This window comes from Coregonus clupeaformis, chromosome 13 (genome assembly GCF_020615455.1).
Source record: "Coregonus clupeaformis isolate EN_2021a chromosome 13, ASM2061545v1, whole genome shotgun sequence".
Taxonomy (NCBI): domain Eukaryota; kingdom Metazoa; phylum Chordata; class Actinopteri; order Salmoniformes; family Salmonidae; genus Coregonus; species Coregonus clupeaformis.
In genome coordinates this window covers 17,689,618-17,705,351 of record NC_059204.1, presented here as the reverse complement: position 1 = coordinate 17,705,351, position 15,734 = coordinate 17,689,618, and the positions used below count along the sequence as shown (strand labels likewise).

At 44.8% G+C, this 15,734-nt stretch overlaps 3 protein-coding genes across 7 annotated transcripts in view; all 3 read right to left on the bottom strand.

Annotated features, from left to right (window-relative positions):
- ap2b1 (adaptor related protein complex 2 subunit beta 1) overlaps positions 1-4,681 on the bottom strand; it is a 105,560-nt gene extending 100,879 nt beyond the window's left edge. Inside the window, exon 1 of one of the 2 annotated variants that reach the window (XM_041893920.1) lies at positions 4,607-4,681. The gene's annotated coding sequence lies outside the window, so the exon portion shown is untranslated. Of the gene's footprint in view, positions 1-1,983; positions 2,053-4,606 lie in introns of those variants that run through there. The other variant, XM_041893923.2, reaches the window with a different exon arrangement.
- orai2 (ORAI calcium release-activated calcium modulator 2) lies at positions 489-4,738 on the bottom strand. Of its 4 annotated transcripts, none has more exons than XM_041893930.2 (4): positions 4,651-4,738; positions 2,393-2,436; positions 1,984-2,219; positions 489-1,715 (listed from the first exon to the last, which is right to left on the bottom strand). In XM_041893930.2, the coding sequence occupies exons 2-4, from the start codon at positions 2,427-2,429 to the stop codon at positions 1,110-1,112; spliced, it is 879 nt and encodes a 292-aa protein (XP_041749864.2). In that variant the 5' UTR covers positions 2,430-2,436; positions 4,651-4,738; the 3' UTR covers positions 489-1,109. The 4 variants fall into 4 exon arrangements, with proteins under 4 accessions (XP_041749864.2, XP_041749863.2, XP_041749866.2 ...); XM_041893929.2 differs by having other exon boundaries at positions 4,607-4,695; XM_041893932.2 differs by lacking the exon at positions 2,393-2,436 and having other exon boundaries at positions 4,651-4,727.
- Positions 4,739-5,197: 459 nt separating this feature from the next.
- The window catches only part of bckdk (branched chain ketoacid dehydrogenase kinase), a 37,205-nt gene continuing 26,668 nt past the window's right edge, over positions 5,198-15,734 (bottom strand). Inside the window, exons 10-11 of the mRNA XM_041893925.2 lie at positions 7,691-7,846; positions 5,198-7,182 (exon numbers count right to left, since the gene is read on the bottom strand). Coding sequence (XP_041749859.1) covers positions 7,038-7,182; positions 7,691-7,846 — 301 coding nt within the window. The 3' untranslated portion in view covers positions 5,198-7,037. The remainder of the gene's footprint in view (positions 7,183-7,690; positions 7,847-15,734) is intronic.

The window sequence follows — 15,734 nt, the reverse complement described above, 5'->3', positions numbered from 1 at the left end:
GCGGTCTAAGGCACTACATCTCAGTGCTTGAGGCGTCACTACAGACCCCCTGGTTCAATTCCAGGCTGTATCACAACCTGCCGTGATTGGGAGTCCCATAGGGCGGTGCACAATTGGCCCAGCGTCGTCCGGGTTTGGCTGGTGTAGGCCGTCATTGTAAATAAGAATTTGTTCTTAACTGACTTGCCTAGTTAAATAAAGGTAAAAAAAATATATATATATATTTATTTATTTTTTATTACACAGGCCACAATCAACAGCCTGATCAACTATGCGAAGGAGATGTCGTGCTGCATGAGGCAAACGGTGGTCACACCAGATACTGACTGGTTTTCTGATCCACGCCCCTACTTTCTTTTAAAAGGTATCTGTGACCAACAGATGCATCTCCGTATTCCCAGTCATATGAAATCCATAGATTAGGGCCTAATGAATTTATTTCAATTGACTGATTTCCTTATAATTGTAACTCAGTAAAATCTTTGAAATTGTTGCATGTTGTGTTTATATTTCTGTTCAGTTATTTTTGTTCAGTGTACATACGGAGGGGAGTGTACATTACACACTGTTTGGTGCAGCATGAACAACTTCAAAAGTAAATGGACTTCTGTTTCCACCAGCTTCTGCATCTACTTACAACTCCGGTCTCAGTGTTGATTATAGCCTAGCATGACCACAATAACAGCCTTGTGAGAACAAGTTAAGCACATGAGGGGAGGGTTGACACCACTTCCTTTATGAAATGTGGAGAGATGGCACAAATGAACAACTAACAAAATAGCACTTAAGATATTCTCTCACAGAGACAAGATATTCTTTTCCAAATCAAACAAACATACTATAAACTTTGACCTCCATAATTTAGTAGTGTTGAGAATTCCTTAAACTTCCCACACATTAAGTGGAGTTTTGGGGCTCTTTGCCAAAAAGTTTAAGGAAGGCACTAACAATGAACAGGCTAGAGGCTGAATAGGGACGGGTGCTTGATAAATAAGGGATAAGGAAATCCTTAATCCTCCCACTTATTCAGTGGAATTTTGGTGCTTCTCAACAATGTGAGAAGGCATTGAGAGTGGACAGGAAGAGCACAGAGAGAAAAGCTTAAGAGATCACACTGCCTGTAGGCCTCTCTCGCACCCGTCCAGCTGCACCTTAATATTGTGCAGTTCCTCGATCTCCTTGTGGTGGCGCTCTGTCTTGTGGCTCACCAGCGAGTGGTAGAAGTGGATGGTGAATACCACAAAGATCACCCCCACCGGCACCATGATGATGGTGGAGGCCAGGGCTGCCTGCCAGCCACTATGCCCATGGAGAGGGGTGGGCTTGGGCGGCACGGCGGGGCCGCTACAGTTCAGCTTGGATAGTGCCAGCTCGGCGGCAGCCACCGCCACCTGGTTGGTGGAACTAGAGTCCACAGGCAGGAACTTGATCCAGCAGAGCAGCACCACCTCGGCCAGGAAAAGCAGGATGCCCAGGGCAGTGGAGAAGCCCCAGGCCAGCTCGATGTAGTGGTGCATGCGCTCGTGGGGTGACTCGCTGACTGAGTTGAGGTTGTGGATATTGCTGACTGCCTCCACGTTGGGTAGGATGCATGTGCTGATGAGCAGGGCGAACAGGTGCACAGCCACCAGCACCGTAGTGCACACGCTAAAGGCCATAAGGAGCATGCGCGGGTAGTTGTACTGCATCTCCAGCTGGACCTCCACCATGGCCACCTAGCACGACACATAACACCATCACTATCACAGTCCACCACCACAGTCCACAGTGAGAGGGCTTGCTACCTGGTTTTCAGACTGGTTAACATGCTATTAATAGCAGCCTGGGAGTGAGTGAGGTTTTTCCTCAAGAGGTTTATCAGAGAAATGTTTGTCTCCAGTGATACGGGATACAGCGTACAGACTGCCAGGGAAATTGAGTTTAAAAACAACTTTGAAGGGATTAGCCCTGCTATTATCCCTGAAAAACTGTTGGGTGACTCACCATAGCGAAGCCAGAGAGCAGGGCAGAAGTGCGGCTGGAGGCTTTCAGTTTGGCCCGGCTCAAGTAGAGCTTCCTCCAAGACAGGGCCTGCACAGAGTGGTGGTTGGAGGTGACCAGCTCCAGGTAGCTGCGGCGCACCCAGTCCCTGTAGTCCATCCCTCCACCCTCCGTCATCTGCTCAGAGCCCCCTGGGGCTGGGGAGCCCATGGGCACGTTCAGCTCACTGCTCATGGCAACTAGCGTACAAGAACGGATTAAAATGTTAATAAAGGAAATAAAACAAAAAGAGAATGATTTTAGATTTTTCCCAGATTTCATGTTTATCATCAGTGGGCCAATTTGACAGTGTGGTCCAACATGAGACACTACAGCTGAATTCTGGAGATATATCTGAACCTAGGCTACTCACTTGGCTGGGCTTTGCTTGTTTTATGAGTGGCTTTCATCACCTATCTACAGTTGAGAGCAAAAAAATAGAAATAAAACATTGGCTACACAAAATATTTAGCAGTGAGTGCTTGAAAATATTGGTTGTGCCATAATACCTGCTGCAGCAAAAAGTGCCAGGGTTACATCCTTGTTAGCTAAGAGTTTAATGCCAGTGTTAGACATACATACTAGAATAGTGGTTCCCAACCAGGGGTACTAGGACCCCTGGGGGTACTTGGCCTATCCACAAGGGGGTACTTAAGAAGACCCATGAGACCATAGGGTTACTGGTAAAATGCACAGGCAGTACTCCGGGAAGAGCAAAATTCAGTAGATCAAATCAAATTTGATTTGTCACATGCGCCGAATACAACAGGTGTAGACCTTACAGTGAAATGCTTACTTACAAGCCCTTAACCAACAATGCAGTTTTAAGAAACAACACACAAAAAAATAAAATAGAATATAAAATAAAATAATACGAAATAAAATTAACAAATAATTAAAGAGCAGCAGTAAAATAACAATAGCGAGGCTATATACAGGGGGTCCTGGTACCGAGTCAATGTGCGGGGGCACCGGTTAGTCGAGGTAATATGTACATGTAGGTAGAGTTATTAAAGTGACTATGCATAGATAATAAAGAGAGTAGCAGCAGCGTAAAAGAGAGGGGGGGGAGGCAATGCAAATAGTCTGGGTAGCTATTAGATGAGATGTTCAGGAGTCTTATGGCTTGGGGGTATAAGCTGTTTAGAAGCCTCTTGGACCTAGACTTGGCGCTCCGGTACCGCTTGCCGTGCGGTAGCAGAGAGAACAGTCTATGACTAGGGTGGCTGGAGTCTTTGACCATTTTTAGGGCCTTCCTCTGACACCGCCTGGTATAGAGGTCCTGGATGGCAGGAAGCTTGGCCCCAGTGATGTACGCACTACCCTCTGTAGTGCCTTGTGGTCGGAGGCCGAGCAGTTGCTATACCAGGCAGTGATGCAACCAGTCAGGATGCTCTCGATGGTGCAGCTATAGAACCTTTTGAGGATCTGAGGTCCCATGCCAAATCTTTTCAGTCTCGTTAGGGGGAATAGGTTCTGTCGTGCCCTCTTCACGACTGTCTTGGTGTGCTTGGACCATGTTAGTTTGTTGGTGATGTGGACACCAAGGAACTTGAAGTTCTCAACCTGCAGTCAGGTCAAGACCGTGGTGAGGATGACGAGCACGCAGATGAGCTTCCCTGAAACCGTTTCTGACAGTTTGTGCTGAAATTATTTGGTTGTGCAAACCCACTGTTTCATCAGCTGTCTAGGTGGCTGGTCTCAGACGATCCAGCAGGTGAAGCAGCCCGATTTATGGAGATCCTGGGCTGGCGTGGTTACACGTGGTTGTGAGGCCGGTTGGACGTATTACCAAATTCTCTCAAACGTGGCAGTTTATGGAAGAAAAATTAACATTTAATTCTCTAGTAGACATTCCTGCAGTCAGCATGCCAATTGCATACTAACTCAAAACTTGAGACATGTGGCATTGTTTTACATGTTGCGTTTACATTTGAGTGTAGATATTGCTACATCCTTGTCAGGAAAGTTCAACCTGATACGACCTTGATGCCTACGTAGGTAAATTATTTACAACTTGGTCAAATTATGAATAGCTAATTAATTTTGTGCATGATACTCAAGGAGTCTGCATTATGATCTTGCCAAATTGACGTCACGGGCTAGCGTTCTGCTCAAGTTACAATGTAACTGAGAATAGTATGTGCGATAATTACAGTTGTTCGTTACCGTTCCACAGTCAAGCAAGTATATTTGCAAACCTAAAAAGAAAAAACGTATGAATGTATCGCAATCGACAGCGTTTTGTGCAACGTAGGAGCTACATTTTTAAAAATCCAGCCGGTTTGGTAAATATCTCGCGTAAACGTTAGTTAACTAGTCGAGATAGCTACCTGGTTAGTTAACAAGTATCAACCAAGCGTGGAACGTCAACTAGCTAGCAAACAAGCCACCTGAAAAAGAAAACAAGTGCAACCTAGTGTCAACAAAATGTTTATTTCCTTGGTCATTCAATCGTCCAGCAATCCGGTGTCGCTACCGCTACTCAGAAAATAAAGACGATGCGACTTCCGGGCACTCTGGCTAGAATCGCGTTGGCTAAATTATGGACAATCTCAGTAGACAGCTACACGATTGACATATTTACCTTTTTGCCAAGACGTCCTTTGACCTATTAATGCATCCACAAACCTTGACGAACTTCGGTGAATATTAAAGGGTGATGAAAACCCTTGCAGTGCGGTAACTTGCTTAGACAGACTTCACCGCTATCGTTCCCTCACCGCCCGGAGCCTTCTGGTCACGTGACATCTGCATCCCAAGAGGAGAACATGGCTACAATTAACAAAGTGGAGCCATATAAACAATTTACAGAAGGCGTTAGGAATTAACTAGATCACCTCAATAACCCAAAATGTGATCCTCACATACAATGAATGAGACTACAGGATACATGTATGAATTACAATAATTGTAAATTGCCCTGGATTAAAGTTTGATAAATGAGGTGGTCTTCGTTATGTGGACTGGCGCTGGTTCTCTAGTATTGCTCACCTCATTCAGTTTGGACGCAGTCACAAATTTGATTGAATTCAAAATGGTTCTCTCAAAAGGAGGCGGCGGCTGGCTATGCAGGTGCACCTGTCAGTCACTCTTTCAATCCAGTCATATCGTTCTCTCTCTCTCTCTCTCTCTCTCTCTCTCTCACACACACACACAGACACAAACAAACGTCCAATTCCACCCATGAAGAGATTTTAATAATGCCCAAGAAAACTATTAACAATGACAATGTTCAAATACACAGACATAAAAAAATCAGACAAAGTAATCTATACCTGTGCATACTGCTAGTAACCCCACTCCATAATTTGGCCAAGTATTAAAGAAGGAAATTAAACATTAATATGGTGTGGAAGCCTTCATTTCATGACCATAAAACAGTGTTGATCAAAATAAAATTAACACAAAACCTGTATGACAAGTATGTTTCAAGAAAAGTCCCCCCCCCAAAAAAAAAATTAAAATAAAGATGACAGTTCACTTCAGTAAGTCATACTTCCAAAAATAAAGTCATGTAAAATGAGCATTAAATTATACATAACTTTTTACTGCTAATACAAGTCATAACTCAATCTATTATGCTGATTTTTATTTGTCAGGCTTCATCTCTTTGCAAGCAGGGGGCAGATTTGGACAGGGCACATCATTCATGAGGTGACTGAAGTCTAGCCAATAGGAATTCTCATGTTAGAAAGAGCCTAATATTCTCTACCCAGTCCCATCCCAAAACGTATAAATCACAGGGAACGTCTGTTAATCACCAGAGGTATATTTAGCGAGGTGAAACGTTGCGAATGTTCCTCACTGATGTGTATACTTTTAAGGATTTAAATGCCAATTCCCAGCATTCTTATGCCAGCAGGTGAAGTTATATATCTGGATAATTCATGCACATTAAATGTCCACCATACTCAAAGTAAGGTATCAAAAGTTTGATAAAACATATTGACCCTTCTGGGAATGTGTTCAGTAACAAATGCCTTCAAAAGAAAATTAGCAACTTCTGAAATATTGACTTATTTAACACTTTCTCTGCAGATAAATAAGCAAAACATGAATATAAACATTACTTCTTCCAGTGTATTGAAAGCAAAAAAACAACAAAAACAAACAAAAAAAACTTTAGTACAGGTATTTTATGACACAGCAAGTGATGAGCGACCCCCCCCCCCCCAAAAAAAAGTATTTATAATCATTCTATATTAGATTGACTAACGTGATACGAGTGTGAAATTGCATTGCAGATAAAGATCATATTGAACAGTGTTAATGGTTAAGTTAACACGTCGTCGTAGGGACCAGCATCACACACACAGTAAGGCAACTGAACATCTACTCGTGACCTTGCCTGAGCGCTTGACAAAATGGCGCTGAACCAAGAGTTTACTGAACAGTTCTTTCTGCTTTTTTTCTTCAAATCAATTCACAAGTGTTGTTCGACTGGTGTTTTGGCAGTTTCCTCCATGGTGTCCTCCACAAGCGATTCAAGAGAAGGTCTTTGAGGGCAGCTTCATCCAAACTCCGATAGTAGCCACTGGAGTGTGTAAATAGAGACCTCTCTTCCCTGCTTCTTTAGTCTCTTTAGATTTGCAGAGGCTATATGCAACACCAGTAACTTACAGGCAGATCAAATTAACTTCTTTAAGGCTGAAGTTTTTTTCCATTTCCTTTCTACCACAGTAACAACATCAACATTAACCACCATGCATGCTCTGTTTATGACTTGTATGCTCAAGAGTTTTAAAAAACTCACAATGCTGAAAAGATGGGCGACACAGGGAAATGCAAAACAAAAAAAGGTGAGAGCGCCAAGCCGCCAACTCGGCCACCATCTTAGCCCATTTAATGTCTTGAGGCGAAAAAAGGAAACTTGTAGAGGTGAGTTGTGAGGAGCCAACTGGCAACTTATATCACTGTAGACTAGTCCAGGCTAATGTTGAAATGGCTGAGGCCCTCTGTACTCACTGTATCGCCACCCCCTCCCCATGGTCTCCAGGGCTAAGCAGCAAGTGATCTTAGACGCGGAAGCTCTCTCCCTTGCCGTCTATGTGGCGCAGGCGCAGGTAGACATCGGTGCCGATGCCCTGCATGGACTGGATGGATAGGGAGCCACCCAGGTACTCGGCGTACGCCCGGGAGGTGGGCAGCCCGAAGCCAAACCTGACGGGTACACAGATTTTCTTATACGTTAATATTCTGGAGTTTTGTAAACTGGCGCCATTAACATGAATTGCAACATGCAAGGACCTCCTTCTAGAGAAAGCAAAAGGTGTATAAATCGTTTGGGGATGCTAAACGCTTATGTAAACATTACCCTCATACAGTCGCAAGATAAATAATTGCTCTAAGGACGTATTTCGTAGGTGTCAACTCCATGACTACTTACCAGCAAAGAACAGTTCAAATAAAACTGTTTTTACTTCCATATCCATTCCCCTCCAAGTCTCAATAATTCATAAGATGAAGTAAACCCATGTGAATCAAATTAAATTGTATTTGTCACTTGCTTCGCAAACATCAGAGGAATGGAATCAGTGGAATAGAAGTGTGTGCCATTGACCATTTTACTTTACATTGGCATTCCATGGCACACAGGCAGTCAATTCAACCCTGCATTATGAGAGTAAGAACCGATGCAGTAAACAGTGGGTATTCCAGTCTTACTCACCCGTGCATGGGGCCGGACTGAGGGCCGCTGTTGGTCATGGTGTTGAAGAGGTTGTTCATGCGAGGGTCTTGGTTGCTCTCTTCAGCTGTGCTGTAATGGTAGTCTGTCACCTTGTCCAGGATCCTGTGGGGGATTCCACCGCCACGGTCTGAGATCCTGACAAAGATGGAGGATAGCCCAGGGTTACACAACAAGCTAACATGAACTGTGAACATGAACACTATCCCTGACACAGTAGTATGATGCTGAACATTTGTTCAAAGTAGGACAACTCAAACCAAAGAAAGAGAGGGCAGACATTTCTGGCATGTTCTGGTGATTGCAATTCTTTTCATCCCTGTGCATTCTTGGTGGTGAATGGCAAACTGACTAATCACTTAAACCTAACGCTAGCACACATCTAGACGACTTAGTCAAAAGCCAGTATCATCCTTTGGTCTTGTATTCCCCTATATGCCCACCTTATGTAAATACATTTGGGAATGACTAGAGTACAAAAGCACTTAATACACTGACCTGTTCTGCAATCTGTGGTGGTCAAACATTTTAGGCTCAGTTTCAAGTTATATTAGTCGTAGGTACGGGGATATGCATGGTATACATTGTCCAACAAAATGCTTACTTGCAGGTTCCGTTGACAATGCAACAATTAGAACAAAGTAAATGGCAGTGGAATAGAAAACATTTTAGCAGTAAAATACAGGAAGGCACAATTTATAGTCCAATATTTACATGTGTATTGTGGAAGGGGGGAATAGGGGGCAAGTGTATAAATTGAGCAGTATATTACGATTCTGGTAGCATGAATGTATATGAATGTGTGTGTAATATATATATATATATATATATATATATATATATATATATATATATATATATATATAACACACACACACACACACACACACACACACACACACACACACACACACACAGTATCTCACAAAAGTGAGTACACCCCTCACATTGTTGTAAATATTTGAGTATATCTTTTCATGTGACAACACTGAAGAAATGACACTTTGCTACAATGTAAAGTAGTGAGTGTACAGCTTGTATAACAGTGTAAATTTGCTGTCCCCTCAAAATAACACAACACACAGCCATTAAATGTCTAAACCGCTGGCAACAAAAGTGAGTACACCCCTAAGTGAAAATGTCCAAATTGGGCCCAAAGTGTCAATATTTTGTGTGGCCACCATCATTTTCCAGCACTGCCTTAACCCTCTTGGGCATGGAGTTCACCAGAGCTTCACAGGTTGCCACTGGAGTCCTCTTCCACTCCTCCATGACGACATCAAGGAGCTGGTGGATGTTAGAGACCTTGCACTCCTCCATCTTCCGTTTGAGGATGCCCCACAGATGTCCGTTAGACACGGACATGAATGATCTGCTTGGCGTGTTAACACAATGGTGGTTTGTTGTAACCGAGTATTGGTGCTAAACCGTGTTATTGGAGGCTGGCATGCTAGTTGGCATCATAGGATTCGGTGCCCTGGACGGTTTTCACGGAAGTTAGCTAGCTGAATAAACTAAGTTAGAGTCTATTCCTAGAAAACATTGAACCGCTGTAATTTACAACAATTATAATTTCTAAAGTGGAAGTTGGGAGAGTTATATTTGAGTGTTTCAGTGAAACGTAAGTGAGGGAGGCCCCGCTCTCTCGCTTTCCCAGATGTTTAGTTCACTTCAGTCCGATCTCCTTTGCATTATTGTAGCCTTTTTCTGTAGCCTGTCAACTATGTGTCTGTCTATCCCTGTTCTCTCCTCTCTGCACAGGCCATACAAACGCTTCACACCGCGTGGCTGTTGCCACTCTAATCTGGTGGTCCCTGCGCGCACGACCCACGTGGAGTTCCAGGTCTCTGGCAGCCTCTGGATCTGCCGTTCTGCGGCCAACAAGGCAGAGTTCATCTCAGCCTATGCTACCCTCCAGTCCCTCGACTTCTTGGCGCTGACGGAAACATGGATTACCACAGAAAACACTGCTACTCCTATTGCTCTTTCCTGGTCTAACCATGTGTTCTCGCATACCCCGAGAGCATCTGGTCAGCGCGGCGGTGGCACAGGAATCCTCATCTCTACCAAGTGGACATTCTCTCTTTTTCCCCTGACCCATCTGTCTATCTCCTCATTTGAATTCCATGCTGTCATAGTCACTAGCCCATTCAAGCTTAACATCCTTGTCATTTATCGCCCTCCAGGTTCCCTTGGAGAGTTAATCAATGAGCTTGACGCCTTGATAAGTTCCTTTCCTGAGGATGGCTCACCCCTCACAGTTCTGGGTGACTTTAACCTCCCTATGTCTGCCTTTGACTCATTTCTCTTTGCCTCCTTCTTTCCACTCCTTTCCTCTTTTGACCTAACCCTCTCACCGTCCCCCCCTACTCACAAGGCAGGCAATACGCTTGACCTCATCTTTACTAGATGCTGTTCTTCTACTAATCTCACTGCAACTCCCCTCCAAGTCTCCGACCACTACTTTGTATCCTTTTCTCTCTCGCTCTCCTCCAACACTACTCACTCTGCCCCTACTCAGATGGTAAAGTGCCGTCGCAACCTTCGCTCTCTCTCTCCCGCTACTCTCTCCTCTTCCATCCCATCATCTCTTCCCTCTGCTAAATCCTTCTCCCTCCGATCTCCTGATTCTGCCTCCTCAACCCTCCTCTCCTCCCTTTCTGCATCTTTTGACTCTCTATGTACACTACCCTCCCGGCCGGCTCGGTCCTCCCCTCCTGCTCCGTGGCTTGACGACTCATTGCGAGCTCACAGAAGAGGGCTCCGGGCAGCCGAGCGGAAATGGAGGAAAACTACACTCCCTGCGGAACTGTCATCTTTTCACTCCCTCCTCTCTACATTCTCTTCCTCTGTTTCCGCTGCTAAAGCCACTTTCTACCACTACATTTCAAGCCTCTGCCTCTAACCATAGGAAGCTCTTTGCCACCTACGCCTCCCTGCTGAATCCTCCTCCTCCCTCTGTGGATGACTTCGCCAACCATTTTGAAAAGAAGGTTGACGACATCCGATCCTCATTTATTAAGTCAAATGACACCGCTGGTCCTGCTCACACTGCCCTACCCTATGCTTTGACTTCTTTCTCCCCTCTCTCTCCAGATGAAATCTTGTGACTTATGACGGCCGGACGCCCAACAACCTGCCCGCTTGACCCTATCCCCTCCTCTCTTCTCCAGATCATTTCCGGAGACCTTCTCCCCTACCTCACCTCGCTCATCAACTCATCCTTGACCGCTGGCCATGTCCCTTCCGTCTTCAAGAGAGCGAGAGTTGCACCCCTCCTCAAAAAACCTACACTCGATCCCTCCGATGTCAACTACAGACCAGTATCCCTTCTTTCTTTTCTCTCCAAAACTCTTGAGAGTGCCGTCTCTAGCCAACTCTCCTGCTATCTCTCTCAGAATTACCTTCTTGATCCAAACCAGTCAGGTTTCAAGACTGGTCATTCAACTGAGACTGATCTTCTCTGTGTCACGGAAGCTCTCGCACAGCTAAAGCGAACTCTCTCTCCTCTGCTCTTATCCTTCTAGACCTATCCGCTGCCTTTGATACTGTGAACCATCAGATCCTCCTCTCCACCCTCTCCGAGTTGGGCATCTCCGGCGCTGCTCACTCTTGGATTGCATCCTACCGGACAGGTTGCTCCTACTAGGTGTCGTGGCGAGCATCTGTCTCCGCACCACGTGCTCTCACCACTGGTGTCCCCCAGGGCTCAGTTCTAGGCCCTCTCCTATTCTCTCTATACACCAAGTCACTTGGCTCTGTCATATCCTCACATGGTCTCTCCTATCATTGCTACGCAGACGACACACAATTAATTTTCTCCTTTCCCCCTTCTGAAAACCAGGTGGCGAATCGCATCTCTGCATGTCTGGCAGACATATCAGTGTGGATGTCGGATCACCACCTCAAGCTGAACCTTGGCAAGACGGAGCTGCTCTTCCTCCCGGGGAAGGACTGCCCGCTCCATGATCTCGCCATCACGGTTGACAACTCCATTGTGTCCTCCTCCCAGAGTGCAAAGAACCTTGGCGTGACCCTGGACAACACCCTGTCGTTCTCCGCTAACATCAAAGCGGTGACCCGATCCTGCAGGTTCACGCTCTACAACATTTGCAGAGTACGACCCTACCTTACACAGAAAGCGGCACAGTTCCTAATCCAGGCACTTGTCATCTCCCGTCTGGATAACTGCAACTCGCTGTTGGCTGGGCTTCCTGCCTGTGCCATTAAACCCCTACAACTTATCCAGAACGCAGCAGCCCGTCTGGTGTTAGACCTTCCCAAGTTCTCTCATGTCACCCTGCTCCTCCGCACACTCCACTGGCTTCCAGTTGAGGCTCGCATCTACTACAAGACCATGGTGCTTGCCTACGGAGCTGTGAGCGGAACGGCACCTCCTTACCTTCAGGCTCTGATCAGACCCTACACCCAAACGAGGGCACTACGTTCATCCACCTCTAGCCTGCTAGCTCCCCTACCTCTACGGAAGCACAGTTCCCGCTCAGCCCAGTCAAAGCTATTTGCTGCTCTGGCACCCCAATGGTGGAACAAGCTCCCCAACGACGCTAGGACATCGGAGTCACTGACCACCTTCCGGAGACACTTGAAACCCTACCTCTTTAAGGAATACCTGGAATAGTATAAAGTAATCCTTCTACCCCCCCACATCATTTTTTAAAATATATATATAAAAAGTGGTTGTCCCACTGGCTATCATAAGTTGAATGCACCAATTTTTAAGTCGCTCTGGATAAGAGCGTCTGCTAAATGATGTAATTGTAAATGTTTAGGTCTGGAGACATGCTTGGCCAGTCCATCACCTTTACCCTCACCTTTTTTAGCAAGGCAGTGGTCGTCTTGGAGGTGTGTTTGGGGTCGTTATCATGTTGGAATACTGCCCTGCGGCCCAGTCTCCGAAGGGAGGAGATCATGCTCTGCTTCAGTATGTCACAGTACACGTTGGCATTCATGGTTCCCTCAATGAACTGTAGTTCCCCAGTGCCGGCAGCACTCATGCAGCCCCAGACCATGACACTCCCACCACCATGCTTGACTGTAGGCAAGACACACTTGTCTTTGTACTTGTACGCTTGACACCATCTGAACCAAATAAGTTTCTTGGTCTCATCAGACCACAGGACATGGTTCCAGTAATCCATGTCCTTAGTCTGCTTGTCTTCAGCAAACTGTTTGCGGCCTTTCTTGTGCATCATCTTTAGACGAGGCCTGTTCAGAGTGGAACCTGTCCTGTTAAACCACTGTATGGTCTTGGCCACCGTGCTGCAGCTCAGTTTCGGGGTCTTGGCAATGTTCTTATATCCCAGGCCATCTTTATGTAGAGCAACAATTATTTTTTTCAGATCCTCAGAGAGTTCTTTGCCATGAGGTGCCATGTTGAACTTCCAGTGACCAGTATGAGGGAGTGTGAGAGCGATGACACCAAATTTAACACACCTGCTCCCCATTCACACCTGAGACCTTGTAACACTAACGAGTCACATGACACCGGGGAGGGAAAATGGCTAATTTGACATTTTCACTTAGGGGTGTACTCACTTTTGTTGCCAGCGGTTTAGACAGTAATGGCTGTGTGTTGAGTTATTTTGAGGGGACAGCAAATGTACACTGTTATACAAGCTGTACACTCACTACTTTACATTGTAGCAAAGTGTAATTTCTTCAGTGTTGTCACATGAAAAGATATACTCAAATATTTACAAAAATGTGAGGGGTGTACTCACTTTTGTGAGATACTGTGTGTATGTGTATATATATATATATATATATATATATATATATAGACACACACACACACACACACACACACACACACAGTTGAAGTTGGAAGTTTACATACATCTTAAACTCAGTTTTTCACAATTCCTGACATTTAATCTAGTAAAGATTCCCAGTCTTAGGTCAGTTCGGATCACCAGTGTATTTTAAGAATGTGAAATGATTTATTTCAGCTTTTATTTCTTTCATCACATTCCCAGTGGGTCAGAAGTTTACATACACTCAATTAGTATTTGGTAGCATTGACTTTAAATTGTTTAACTTGGGTCAAACGTTTGGGTAGCCTACCACAAGCTTCCCACAATAAGTTGGGTGAATTTTTGGCCCATTCCTCCTGACAGAGCTGGTGTAACTGAGTCAGGTTTGTAGGCCTCCTTGCTCGCACATGCCTTTTCAGTTCTGCCCACACATTTTCTATAGGATTGAGGTCAGGGCTTTGTGATGGCCACTCCAATACCTTTACCTTGTTGTCCTTAAGCCATTTTGCCACAACTTTGGAAGTATGCTTGGGGTCATTGTCCATTTGGAAGACCAACTTGTGACCAAGCTTTAACTTCCTGACTGATGTCTTGAGATGTTGCTTCAAGATATCCACACAATTTTCCTTCCTCATGATGTCATCTACAGTGGCTTGCTAAAGTATTCACCCCCCTTGGCATTTTTTCTATTTTGTTGGGGGTTTGTATCATTTGATTTTCACAACATGCCTACCACTTTGAAGATGCAAAATATTTTTTATTGTGAAACAAACAAGAAATAAGACAAAAAAACTGAAAACTTGAGCGTGCATAAGCAATTACAGCTGCAAGTCTCTTGGGGTATGTCTCTATAAGCTTGGCACATCTAGCCACTGGGATCTTTTCCCATCCTTCAAGGCAAAACTGCTCCAGCTCCTTCAAATTGAATGGGTTCCGCTGGTGTACAGCAATCTTTAAAATCATACCACAGATTCTCAATTTGATTGAGGTCTGGGCTTTGACTAGGCCATTCCAAGACATTTAAATGTTTCCCCTTAAACAACTCGAGTGTTGCTTTAGCAGTATGCTTAGGGTAATTGTCCTGCTGGAAGGTGAACCTCCGTCCCAGTCTCAAATCTCTGGAGGACTGAAACAGGTTTCCCTCAATTTCCTTGTATTTAGCGCCATCCATCATTCCTTCAATTCTGACCAGTTTCCCAGTCCCTGCCAATGAAAAACATGGTGTTCTCTGGGTGATGGGAGGTGTTGGGTTTGCGCCAGACATTAAGTTTGATATTTTTTTATAACCCAACCCTGATCTGTACTTCTCAACAACTTTGTCCCTGACCTGTTTGGAGAGCTCCTTGGTCTTCATGGTGCCGCTTGCTTGGTGTTGCCCCTTGCTTAGTGGTGTTGCAGACTCTGGGGCCTTTCAGAACAGGTGTATATACACTGAGATCATATGACAGATCATGTGACAATTAGATTGCACACAGGTAACTAATTATGTGACTTCTGAAGGTAATTGGTTGCACCAGATCTTATTTAGGGGCTTCATAGCAAAGGGGGTGAATACATATGCACGCACCACTTTTCCGTAGTTAATTTTTTTGAATTTTTTTAAACAAGTTATGTTTTTCATTTCACTTCACCAATTTGGACTATTTTGTGAATGTCCATTACATGAAATCCAAATAAAAATCAATTTAAATTACAGGTTGTAATGCAACAAAATAGGAAAAACGCCAAAGGGGGTGACAAGTCCCTCCTGCAGCAAATCACCTCCACAGCATGATGCTGCCACCCCCGTGCTTCATGGTTGGGATGGTGTTCTTCGGCTTGCAAGCCACCCCCTTTTTCCTCCAAACATAACGATGGTCATTATGGCCAAACAGTTCTATTTTTGTTTCATCAGACCACAGGACATTTCTCCAAAAAGTACGATCTTTGTCCCAATGTGCAGTTGCAAATGGTAGTCTGGCTTTTTTATGGCGGATTTGGAGCAGTGGTATCTTCCTTGCTGAGCGGCCTTTCAGGTTATGTCGATATAGGACTCGTTTTACTGTGGATATAGATACTCTTGTGAAGATGCTGGAGGAAACGTGTACAAGGTCCTTTGCTGTTGTTCTGGGATTGATTTGAACTTTTCGCACCAAAGTACGTTCATCTCTAGGAGACAGAACGTCTCTCCTTCCTGAGCGGTATGACGGCTGCGTGGTCCCATGGTGTTGATACTCGCATACTATTGTTGTACAGATTAACGTGGTACCTTC

What these genes read in the sequence shown, in the direction of transcription:
- orai2 (XM_041893930.2), bottom strand. Translation starts at nt 2,429, where the DNA reads ATGAAAGCCACTCATAAAACAAGCAAAGCCCAGCCAA. An exon ending in AACAAGCAAAGCCCAGCCAA is followed by an intron (nt 2,220 to 2,392) that starts GTGAGTAGCCTA and finishes CTTGTACGCTAG; the next exon opens with TTGCCATGAGCAGTGAGCTG. An exon ending in TGCTCTCTGGCTTCGCTATG is followed by an intron (nt 1,716 to 1,983) that starts GTGAGTCACCCA and finishes GTGTCGTGCTAG; the next exon opens with GTGGCCATGGTGGAGGTCCA.